At 35.9% G+C, this 12,635-nt stretch overlaps 1 protein-coding gene and 1 pseudogene across 3 annotated transcripts in view; one reads left to right on the plus strand and one right to left on the minus strand.

Moving 5' to 3' along the window:
* Positions 1–8,186, minus strand: part of LOC105234411 — a 33,586-nt pseudogene extending 25,400 nt beyond the window's left edge.
* LUZP2 (leucine zipper protein 2) overlaps positions 1–12,635 on the plus strand; it is a 466,696-nt gene that overhangs the window by 435,638 nt on the left and 18,423 nt on the right. For all 3 annotated transcript variants that reach the window (XM_019793075.2, XM_034645484.1, XM_034645483.1), the window contains one exon: positions 8,222–8,314. In XM_019793075.2, the coding sequence (XP_019648634.1) occupies positions 8,222–8,314 (93 nt within the window). The remainder of the gene's footprint in view (positions 1–8,221; positions 8,315–12,635) is intronic.

A 12,635-nucleotide genomic window follows, 5' to 3' on the forward strand; every position in this document is an offset into this window, starting at 1 on the left:
GTTTTCAGCCTCAGGAATTATGTGAAAATATTCTGTTTTTTAAGCCACCCAGCCTAATTGGACTAAGACACCGAGTAATTTCCTCTTCCCAAGGTCCGTAATTTCATCACATCCTTTACCATATAAGATAATATGTACTCTTTCGCCATAGGACATGACGTATATTTCTGTGGAGCCTCCATTGTACACCAGATAGCCTGCTAAGTAGACGCTCTGTTATTGTTATTGTTTTTGTTTTTATCTGAAGAAAACTGTTTATTTTCGACCTGTAATTCAAAAACTTAAAAACATCGAAGTTTATGATTGGAAAATAAATATAATTTCAATGGTATGTCACCATCTACATTGCTGCTTTGTACCCATTTCCTTTTTGGCTTTTCAATTTTTTTATTGAGATATAATTGACGCATAACATCATATTAGTTTCAGGTATACAACATAATGATTTGATATTTGTATATATTGCAAAAGGATCATTGCAATAATTTCTAGTTAACATCCATCACCATACATAGTTACAAATTTTTTGTGTGTGATGAGATCTTTGAAGNCGAAGTTTATGATTGGAAAATAAATATAATTTCAATGGTATGTCACCATCTACATTGCTGCTTTGTACCCATTTCCTTTTTGGCTTTTCAATTTTTTTATTGAGATATAATTGACGCATAACATCATATTAGTTTCAGGTATACAACATAATGATTTGATATTTGTATATATTGCAAAAGGATCATTGCAATAATTTCTGGTTAACATCCATCACCATACATAGTTACAAATTTTTTTTGTGTGATGAGATCTTTGAAGACCTGTTCTCTTAGCAACTTTCAAATTAGGCAATGCAGTATTACTAACTGTAGTCACCATGCTGTACATGAAATCCTCATAACTTGTTTGTTTTATAACTGAAAATGTATACCTTTAAATGTATACCCCTTCACCCATTTTGCCCACTACCTAGTCCCTACCTCCAGCAATCGCCAGTCTGTTCCCTGTATCTATGAGATTATTTCTTGGTTTTATTTTTTGTTTTTTGCTTTTAGTGAGAACATAGTATTTGTCTTTTTCTCTGTGACTTACTTTACTTAACACGATAATCTCAAGGTCCAACCATGTTTTTGAAAATGTTAAAATTTCATCCCATTTATAGCTGAATAATATTGTATGTATCTGATAATATTGTATTTGCATCTTTATCCATTCATCCGTATTTGGACGCTTAATTTGTTTCTATGTCTTGGCTATTGTAAATAATGCTGCTGGGGCGCCTGGGTGGCACAGCGGTTGAGCATCTGCCTTCGGCTCAGGGCGTGATCCCGACGTTGTGGGATCGAGCCCCACATCAGGCTCCTCTGCTATGAGCCTGCTTCTTCCTCTCCCACTCCCCCTGCTTGTGTTCCCTCTCTTGCTCGCTGTCTCTATGTCAAATAAATAAATAAAATCTTTAAAAAAAATAATGCTGCAATGAACATGGGAATGCATATATCTTTTCAAGTTAGTGTTTTTGTTTTCTTCAGAGAAATACCCAGATGTGGAATTGCTGGATCATATGGTAGTTCTATTTTTAATTTTTTGAGAAAACTTCATACTGCTTTCCATAATGACTACACCAATTTACATTCCTCCCAACAGTGCAGGGGGGTGTGCCCTTTTCTCCACATTCTCACCAACACCTGGTTTTTCTTTTCTTTTTTATAATAGCCGTTCTAACAAGTGTGATGTGATATCTCCTTGTGGTTTTGGTTTGCATTTTGGTGATAATTAGTGATGTTGAGCATCTTTGCAAGTACCTGTTGGCTATCTATACATGATTTTAATGTATTTTTTCCCATTCAGTACATGGTCTTTTCATTTTGGTAAAGGTTCCCTTTGCTGTGAAGAAGTTTTTTAGTTTGATGTAATCTCATTTATTTTTGCCTTTGTTGCTTTTGCTTTTGGTGTCATATCATCTCCAAGACCAATGTCAAGGAGCTTACCACCTACAGTTTCTTCAAGGAATTTTATAGTCTCAATTCTTAATTCCAGATTTTAAGCCATTTTGAGTTAATTTTTGTGTATGGTGTAAGATAGCAGTCCAGTTTTATTCTTTTGCATGTGGCTGTCCAGTTTCCCCACCACCATTTATTGAAGAGACTGTCCTTTCCCCATTGTATATTCTTAGCATCTGTATCATAAATTAATTGAACTATATGTGCAAGTATATTCTGAGCTCTCTGTTCCATTGATCCATTTGTGTGTTTTTGTACCAATACCATACTTTTTAGATTACTATAGTTTAATTTAATAGTTTGAAACCAGGGAGCCTGTGGCCTTCAGCTTTGTTCTTTGTCAAGATTGTGTTGGCTCTATGGGGTCTTTTGTGGTTCCACATGAATTTTAGGATTTTGTAGTCTATTTCTGTGAAAAATGACATTAAAATTTTGATAAAGATTATATTGAATCTATAGGTTTCTTAGGGTCATATGGACATTTTAACAATATGGAGTCTTCCAATGGAAGTATGGGTATGGAATATTTATTCATTTATTTGTGTCTTCTGCAATTTTTTAATTAATGTCTTCTAGTTTTCAGTGTACAGGTCTTTCATCTCCTTGTTTATTTCTAGCATTTTTTACTTTTTAATGCTATTGTAATTGGGATTAATTTCTTAATTTCTCTTTCTTTTTTTTTTGAGATTTTATTTCATTTGACAGAGAGCGAGCGAGCACAAGCGGGGGAGCGGCAGGCAGAGGGAGAGGGAGAAGCAGGCTCCCCTCTGAGCAGGGAACCCAACGCAGGGCTTGAGCCCAGGACCCTGGGATCACGACCTGAGCCGAACCAACTGAGCCACCCAGGCCACCCAGTTTAGATGTTCTTGACCTAATTTAGCAAAACGGCAGAAAACAGAGACCCTCCAAAATTATATAAATTTTCCAAGTCCCCAATTTATTTATGGCTAATCCAGAATCTGAATCCTCACTTCTTTAACTCCAAAAATACATTATCTTTCTCTAAAGTCAGTTCCCATTCTGTATTAATTCATCATATTCAACAAAGCTTCTTTCCACAAGGAGCATCTCACTGATGGCAAAAGCCTTTTTAAGGATTACATGTATTATATTTAAATGTAAGCAGTTCTTCAATTAAATACTTAGATTTTTATATTTAAAGTGATTTAACTTTTTATACTTTGTTGCTCACACTGGTAAAGCAATGTATCATTTCCTCCAGTTGTTGAAAGTAATATATATAATTTTTTTTCCTGAAGCAAAATGGAGATAACTTCAGTATCGATATAGAGATTGGCAAACCAGGTTCCCCAATTTATTAATATGTGAGCACAAGGGTAGCCTTGGCAAACTTATGGAGGAGAAAAGTTACACTGTCATTCTTTTCCCTCTGCTTTTTGTGAACTTAATATTTAATGAAGCTCTTTTTATCATCTGTCCAAAGTAGCAAAAGCCCACAAAATCAGATAGAAGCGTAGGTAGATAGGTAGGTAAATAGATGATAGATAGATAAATAGATAGATAAAACCTTTTGTTTTGGACATATTCCTTGTCTCAGCCTTACCACCAAAATCCGGGAGCATTTTCACAAATGTACAGTACATGCGTGAAAAAAATCAAACATAAAATTTATTGATATGCTACATATTTATATTTTTAGGAAGATATTGAATATCTACCCTAAAATGTAATTTCCATCATTGGTGAGACTGTTATTATTCTTCTGAGCTTCTCTAGCTGGGTTAGGTTTCCCTCCTGTTAGTTGCCATAGTAAACCTCTACCTGAGCCCTTATGTTATGCTATCAGTTTTATTTTATTGATTTGACTCTCTGTATCATCCAGGTCTCTGTGATTACATGCCACCAACACTGAGCCTTACCAGATTAAATGAAGGGGCTTCATTGATAGAACATCAGGGGCTCATAGTACCAAGAAAAAGATAGAAGTAACACATCTGGGAATGGGAAGAAACAAAAGCTACTTCAGAAGACTGGACGTATGAACCATAAGGAAGGGTCTTATTGTAGAAACAACTTGGACGAGACACCCCACTGGAATTAATGTGCCTAACCATTTATGGCCTCCTGTTAATGTAATCAATATTCTAAAGAATGGAGGTATCATGACCTAACTTGGGTCATGAGCCGATATCTTGGATGGGTCAGGGAATTTGATATATAAAACAGTACTTTGGAAACACCATACCATGAAAGACGTTATCCTCCAGAATGAAATTAGGAGCTATTAGGAAGGTAGAAGATATGATTACAATTAATGAGGAGCAAATGGTAGCTCTGTGAGATCAAGAACTATGTTTTTAGTGTTTGATCTCAGTTCCAAACACACTACTTTCACAGAGTGGATGCACAATTAATGTTGACTCATGCTGCTAGAGGTAATTCAAATTGTCATATTTTGGAAAGATTTCTCTAACCATAAATATATCCATTCCTCTTGATTTAGTTTTGGTCCTTAATTCTTATTTCCCTTTAGTCCTAAGAAATACATCTTAAATAAATGATGAAAGGAAAAACAAAACTTACTAAGTGCAAAAGTATGTACTAGCTTCAAAGGATGCAATAATGAATAAGGCATGATATCTTCCTTCATGGGTTCCCAGCTTATAGAGTCAGACATTTAAACCAATGACTAGAGTGATATGAGCTGTCTTGCAAGCTGGTACCAAGAAGACTGATATTCTTCACAATATTATAACCTGAAATTCAGAACCACCAAAGTGTCTAACTGAAATATACATTTTTGCAAGTTTGTTCTATGAAATATTATTTAGACATGTAAAGGATACTTATATCCTTACATTTATCTTTAGGTAGATAAAACATATATATGTGTGTAAAAACAGAATTAAGTATGTCATGAGCACTATAATTGTGACTCTGTAAATATGCATGAGGATACAAACAAAGACTGAAAGACGACATTGAGAAGTAAAAATAATTATTCCTAGAATGACGAATGAATTTTATATTTTAATTTCCTTTAATGCTATCATGCAGTAAATGAATTTTCAAAGGTATGTTGGACTATTTATTCAATGATTTGATTGTTCAGCAGAAACAAAATACACTAAAATTACTCCTTGCCTGTTAATGGGATTAACTCTATCTTTTTACAGTTGTGGTTCTTGCTGTGATCATCAGGGGAGACTCTCCTTCACTATTAGCATTTATGTATCCCCCCCACCCCCACCCCCTGGCACTTTTTAACCTCTTTCTTCAAACTATTTGTAATTTCATAGGAAGTCCAGTAGATTTCAGCTAGATTAAATGGCTGTTTTGATTCATGTTACTGTATTAACACTGCTATTAAATTTTGCCTGTTTAAGAGTAGCAAGTGCTTTATACTCTCTATTAGCAATATACAAATAACCCTCTTGGCTACAAACTTACCTTTCCTCCAGGTTTCTCTATTTCTATAGAGTTTTTCAATTTTGTAGGTTCTAATCTTTGCTCTCAACAAAGAGCAATCTGTTTTCAATTGCCGGAATTAATACTTTAGTTCGGCCTTTTTACCATCTACTCGATCGATGTTTATTGTTTCTTTTTTGATTTGCATGCCCTAATTTCTTCTGTTCCGTTTTTGCCTTAATACTGCTGCTCTATCACCCTAGCACCTAACAGAGGCTCTAGCCATGTCATATGCCTGCAATGAACTAGCCAGTGGACTCTCATTTGGCTACCAAATTTAAATACATACTTTGCTGCTCAGTTTTGGAGTTGCCTTCCTACTCTGTAGCATTTTTCTCATGCTCACTCTACTGCTACCCTGTAAACCAACAGAAAAACAGCTGAATCTTCTTCCTAGTATCTTTGTTGTATTGTTCCCTTCACTTAGAATGGTCTCCCTCATTCTTTCCTTAATCACTCAGAGGCCCATTTTAAAGCTTGCCCTTTCCATCATGCCTTTTATTATGACCCCAAATGGATTTAACTTCCATTCTCTCCAAATATATATGATTTTGTTTGTGCCCTCTTTTATTAATCTGCTTTATCTTAGGGCTATTTATGTGAATAAAAATCATACTGTATAAATTCTGTGAAGACAAAAACAACACCTTTCTCATCTTTATATCTACCGACAACATCTAATACAGAGTACTGGCTTATTCGAAGACATTTTATTTTCCTGTTTAAATTTCTTATTCTTAACGGACGATATAGAGGGGAGATCAGAAGATAAGTGTCTTAAGCAAGGAAGAACAGAAGAGAAAGAGGGACTAAGAGAGGGGAAAACACGAAGTGCCTTCTGGAACTCATACAATGAAGCTGATGTCTCTCTGTCACATAAATAAATAAAATCTTTAAAAAAAAAGAAAAAAAAATTTATTTAGTTATTTATTTGTTTATCCATTACTATATGTAAAGCCCAGTGTTTGAGTAACTTAATATAGGAACTATTTTAGTCAACTAAAGTGCTTTATTCTCTGTTATTTCTCTAATATGCTACTAGTTTTATTGATTTTTTTACATTTAATATTCTACTAGTTTTATGAAGTATCTTTGGTTTTTATTTTTATCAAAGTATTATTTTGTAAGAATGTTCCCCTGCGCAGGAATGTAACTGCCTATGGAAAACCAGGTCAGTGCTGTGTGTAAGTAGCACAGACAAAATCTGAGTGGGTTTGGGTACTTTGATCAGACCGTATCTTTGTCTTTACCTTCCTCTGTCCCCAGTGGTTAGAGTCCCCTTTTCTTCCTCCTCTGTGATCCATTCAGATCACAGTTTCAGATTAAAGCAGTTAGCATTCACTGAGTTTAGTTTTTGTCTATCCTACAATAGTACCCTCAGGGATTGATGAGCCTAACAGCATATTCAAATCAGCTTTGCCCAAGAAACATACATTTCAGTAGATAACCTTAGACTAGCCTATGGGGATATTTATATATATTAATTATGCATACACTTCCCTGCCAGAATCTGAGAAACTGCCTTTAAAAAAAAAAATTCAGGGGGCGCCTCGGTGACTCAGTCAGTTAAGTATTTGACTTCAGCTCAGGTCATGATCTCAGGGTCCTGGGATCGAGCCCAGCATAGGACTCCTTGCTCAGCAGGGAGTCTGCTTGTCCCTCTGCACCACCCACCCTGCTCATACTCTCTCTTTCTCTCTCTCTCTCTCTCTCTCTCAAATAAATAAAATCTTTAAAAAAATGTTAGTGTTCCTAAAGAGATGAATTTTAGAATAGTATGTAAGGTTTCCAGAGATATGCAGCAGTGCTTGATTAGTGAGTAAAGCATTGAAGTAGATGTAATCCTCTATGTAAATTACAGTGAGGTGTTATGAAGCATTCGTCTTCTGATTGATAATATGAAGTGTACACTTAGATTTCTCAGATGTACTTGGCGTAAAAGAGAAAAGACAGGATTCCTGCTCTTTGTGGGAATAGTAACCTTAAAATAAAAGCTTATTATGCAAGAAATAAATATTTCCAGTGGGAAAATAATGCCATTGGATCTCACTAATACAAAATTGCACAGAACTTATTTTATTTATTTTCAAAGTTAAGAATTTTTATGTACAATGACTCAGTTAAGTATTTGACTTCAGCTCAGGTCATGATCTCAGGGTCCTGGGATCGAGCCCAGCATAGGACTCCTTGCTCAGCAGGGAGTCTGCTTGTCCCTCTGCACCACCCACCCTGCTCATACTCTCTCTTTCTCTCTCTCTCTCTCTCTCTCTCAAATAAATAAAATCTTTAAAAAAATGTTAGTGTTCCTAAAGAGATGAATTTTAGAATAGTATGTAAGGTTTCCAGAGATATGCAGCAGTGCTTGATTAGTGAGTAAAGCATTGAAGTAGATGTAATCCTCTATGTAAATTACAGTGAGGTGTTATGAAGCATTCGTCTTCTGATTGATAATATGAAGTGTACACTTAGATTTCTCAGATGTACTTGGCGTAAAAGAGAAAAGACAGGATTCCTGCTCTTTGTGGGAATAGTAACCTTAAAATAAAAGCTTATTATGCAAGAAATAAATATTTCCAGTGGGAAAATAATGCCATTGGATCTCACTAATACAAAATTGCACAGAACTTATTTTATTTATTTTCAAAGTTAAGAATTTTTATGTACAATTTTTAAGGTCTCTGATAAATACAAATATCCATTGTATTCATTTTCCTTGAGCGTGACGTTGCCATTGTATCGTATTTCACAATAGTCGCATGGATCCATTGGTTGAACCTATTTCTTGATCTCTCTTTCTCTAGCCTCAGCAAACCGTTCCTGGAAGGAATGAGAGCTCTCAAGTTGAGAAAACAAAGGAAGAAAATCCGAACACCACTGAGTGCAATTCTCAAAATGTAAGAAATAACTTAAAATGGTTTTTGTAGCATTCAACATGAGAATAAGAACATAAGCATTTTAAGCTTAGTTCATGCCACCATGAAACTTTCCATATGTGATATCTACTATCTAAACATTGTACTTAAAATTTGAAAAATCAAGTGTTCTTTGGATGTTTGTAAAGCAGGTATTCTGTTAGAAAATGTAACCAGACTCTTAAGAGTACTATGAAGTTGAGTTGTCTGGGAGGTAAGAGGGTAGCCACACGCCCAACAATGTGCTCATCCCCACAACCATGTGACGGAAAGCTGTTAAAATATTTAAAACAGAAACAAAATCCCAAAGGATGTGATTCAATAGTATTCTCCCTGCAAAACATAAACCCAGCATAATAGAGACATTACATTGGAGGAAGAGAGATTCTTAACCTTCAGATGATAATGGAACATATATAATTGTGCCCTTTTTCTATTTCTCATAATAATGTAATGAAATTTTAATTATGGAACTTTGGCACAATTACAGACCTAAAATGTCTGGATATGAGAAGGAGCCAACGACAACTATGTTGAGTAGATTCGAAGTTAGGCTTTAATCGATTTGACAAAATGAAAAGTATCTGCTGGAGCTACTCATGATTGGAAAACAGATCAGGCTGCTGCAAAGAAAATAGGTAGGAGAGACACAGAAGTCAACGGAGTCAGTCTCTTTTCCTTCTCTTGGCTGCCAAAGAGAATTTAGAAATATGAATTTCTCAACAATTTAGCCCTCAAATCTTTGTATATTTGAACATGTACCAATTTAGAACATAATAAAATTAATGAGAAGTAAAAATGAAAATCTCTGCAACAAACTTGCAAATGAGGAAGTCAAGAAGGTTTTCTCTAGGAAGGAACATTTTGCTAGAACAGATAGGTCTCTGACAGTGTGAGCAAATATGCAGAGACAAGAAACCATCAGAATAAAATGACTAGAGAATAGAGTGCAGAAAGTGGTGGGATATATGCCTGATAGGATATTTTGGGACTTAAATGTGAGAGACCCTGGATCCCAGGCTAAGGAGTTTGTTTCGAATTAAGGTTATGGTTCAGGTTTTCAAANTATGCAGAGACAAGAAACCATCAGAATAAAATGACTAGAGAATAGAGTGCAGAAAGTGGTGGGATATATGCCTGATAGGATATTTTGGGACTTAAATGTGAGAGACCCTGGATTCCCAGGCTAAGGAGTTTGTTTCGAATTAAGGTTATGGTTCAGGTTTTCAAGTGTTTGTGTCCAATTAAGTTATGAGACCATATGGTTAATTTTAAGGAGAATGTCTTTATTTCTTGATATATTTTCTTAAAACTACCAAAAAATCATTTTGCAATATAGACATATATCAAATAATTATACTGTACACTTCAAACTGGGTTATATCTTAATTGTGTATCACTAAAAAAAAAAAAAAGGAAGGACCAGAAAAGAATCTTGGAAGCTATACCCTTATGAGTTATGTTCAGACTTGATCCTTAAAAGTACCACTTTGAGCTCTTAGATTAGGAGGAATTCAATTGCCTTGTTCCTGCCTCTGTACTGACTGGTGAGCCTGTGTGTGCCTTGAGCAAACCAGTCTTGTAATGAGGTGGTGAAAACATCTAAAGGGACAAAAGAACTGGGACTTCATCAAGCTTACCAGAGAGATAAACAAACAAACAAACAAACAAGATGTTCCCATTGGAGGCAACGCTGAAAAGTTCTGTGTGTTTTGCTAAGATTCCCAAAGCAAAATTCTGGTCTACTTTTCTTATCAAGCGTGAGACCTGCTCAAAAATCATAAATTGTTTTTTGTTGTTTGTTTGTTTGACTCTCCTTCTACTTTTATTGTCCTTTTTTGTCCCTGATAATTCCTTTCCCTTCAGTAAGTCTCATACTACCTTGTTGCAGGTCCCATTCTGGGTCCCTTCAAAAATCTGCCTTTACCTGCACCAAGGTGAACACTCTCTTTCTAACCTGACCTCTGTCTAGATTTTAGTCTTTGGAGTTTCTGCTTCCAAGAAGCTATACTTTCTAGTGCAGAGAGTTCTCAATGTTCATAGGCTGTAGACTCAATTACATTTAAAGGCTGTGAGAGTAACATAGATGAGTGAAGTACACCAGACGTAAGCAGTAGGAATTAGTGGAACTGGTGTGAACATCAATTTTCAAATTTTAGACCTGCAGTTCTTCGCTGTCCTCAAAATAGCATCACCTGGAGAGTTCTTATAAAACACTGATGCCCAGAGCTGACATCAGAAAAATTAACTCAACATCTTGGCGTGTTGGGTATAGACATTAGTTGTATTTATTTTTTCAATTACTCCAGGTGATTCTAATGTGCAGTCGAGTTTTACTGCCAATGTATTTCACATGTAAATGATAGTAAAAACCATATGGGGAGCTTTTAAAAATTAAGATTTTGAAAAATTCTTCAGGAAATTATAAATGAAAAGGACTAAATGTAACCTCTATTTTTTTTTTTTTAACATGGACCTAGCCACCCTCTTCCCAATCCAGGTGATTCGGAGGTGGATGGTTTGTGAGCCATAGTTTGAAAAACTTTGGTTTAGATAGCACATAATCCCTTTAGTATATTGTTTAATAATGGATTTGCTGCTTCTCCTACTCTCTTATACTTACATTTTAAAGAGGGCAGTGCCTAAAGGGGCTCTATAATAGTAATATGAAAAACTGTGTATGGCTTTTGATAGTGGGTAGGAGAGATCCATCCCCAAACCCTTCATTTATTATGTAATCATGTATATAAGACCAGTGTTGATGCAGGACTGTGGAACTGATCGGGAAGCCGTTATGTGATTTCATCCATTGTTAAGCTCCCTCCATGAGAAATCTAGTGGACCATCATCACCTCAAGCTACAGTAACCAGAGTATGATTAATTTTAAGCATGGAGAGCTTAGTTCCTTTCCAGGATTCCCCAGTGCTGAGACCAATTCTGCTGACTTCTTCAACCATACAGAAAGAAAATAGCAGGATCTTTTTTTTTTTTAAGATTTTATTTATTTATTTGAGAGAGAGAGAGAATGAGAGCACAAGCAGGGGGAGAGACAGAAGGAGAGGGAGAAGCAGACTCCCCCCTTAGCTGGGAGCCCGACATGGGACTGACTCCATCCGAGGACCTGGAGATCACAATCTGAGGCAAAGGCAGACACAACCATCTGAGCCACCCAGGCGCCCCAAAGCAGGGGGATCTTTGGATCTATGAGAACTGTTGTTACTCAGCTTGTCTAAAATCACCCAGAATATTCTCATTTGTGTTTAATATCATGAAATGTGGTTGCTTCCATTTTAATACAACGACATGAAAATACCTTCGGCATGATTTTAACAAGAGGCAAACTCAGCTCCAATTTGGGCTGCTTTAATTGAATGTCCAAATGAGGTAACCAAACATAGTTTCATAAAGTAAAAGCAAAATAAATTTACCCTTTTCTGAGAAAGGGGTAGTGCAATTTTCTGTTGTAGGAAAGATATTATATTAGGCAGAATTATGGCTTCCTTATTGTCTTGATTTGGAGATTAAGTATGGTTTAAAGTGATGTGTATGGGTGCCAAATTGACAAGGGGTGAGTTTGTAATGGTTAAGTTTGTGCATCAACATGCTCAAAGAGCTGGTAAAGCATTATTTTTGGGTGTGTCTGACAGGGTGTTCCCAGAAGAGATTAGCATTAAATCAGTAGACTAAGTAAAGAGGATTGGTTGGGAATTCTCTAATCCCTAGAGGATCCCCACATAGAATAAAATGGTGGAACTAGGGTGAATTCTTTTTCTCTTTGAGTTGGGACATTAATCTTCTGCTGCCCGCAGACATCAGAGCTCTTGGTTCTTGGGCCTTCCAACTCTGGGACTTCAACTACCAGCGTACCGCCCACCTTTCCCTAGTTCTCAGACTTATGGCCCCGGCTCATCATCAGCTCTCCTGGTTCTCAGCACTTCAGATTTGGATTGAGTTATCACCAGTTTCCTGATTCTCCAGCTTACATAGGGTTTATCAGGGCATATCTCAGCCTCCATAATCCTATGAACTAATTGCCGTAATAAATCCCTGCATATATATAAATATCCTATTACTTTTTTTCTCTAGAGCATACTGACTAATAAAATCATTTTCCATATTTTTATTCTGCATTCTTTGGGTATATTTTGAAATAATTGACACCTGCATTTTATGAAAGAATTTTCTTTAATCAGATTAATTGGTGCAACTTAAGTTTTATACAATGAAAGTAGTTTGTAGTTGTTAAGGTAAATTGTGATATTACTGGCCTTATATGGCAAAATTATAGTTGGCAGTTTTATT

Source organism: Ailuropoda melanoleuca, chromosome 16 (genome assembly GCF_002007445.2).
Source record: "Ailuropoda melanoleuca isolate Jingjing chromosome 16, ASM200744v2, whole genome shotgun sequence".
NCBI classification, from domain to species: Eukaryota; Metazoa; Chordata; class Mammalia; order Carnivora; family Ursidae; genus Ailuropoda; species Ailuropoda melanoleuca.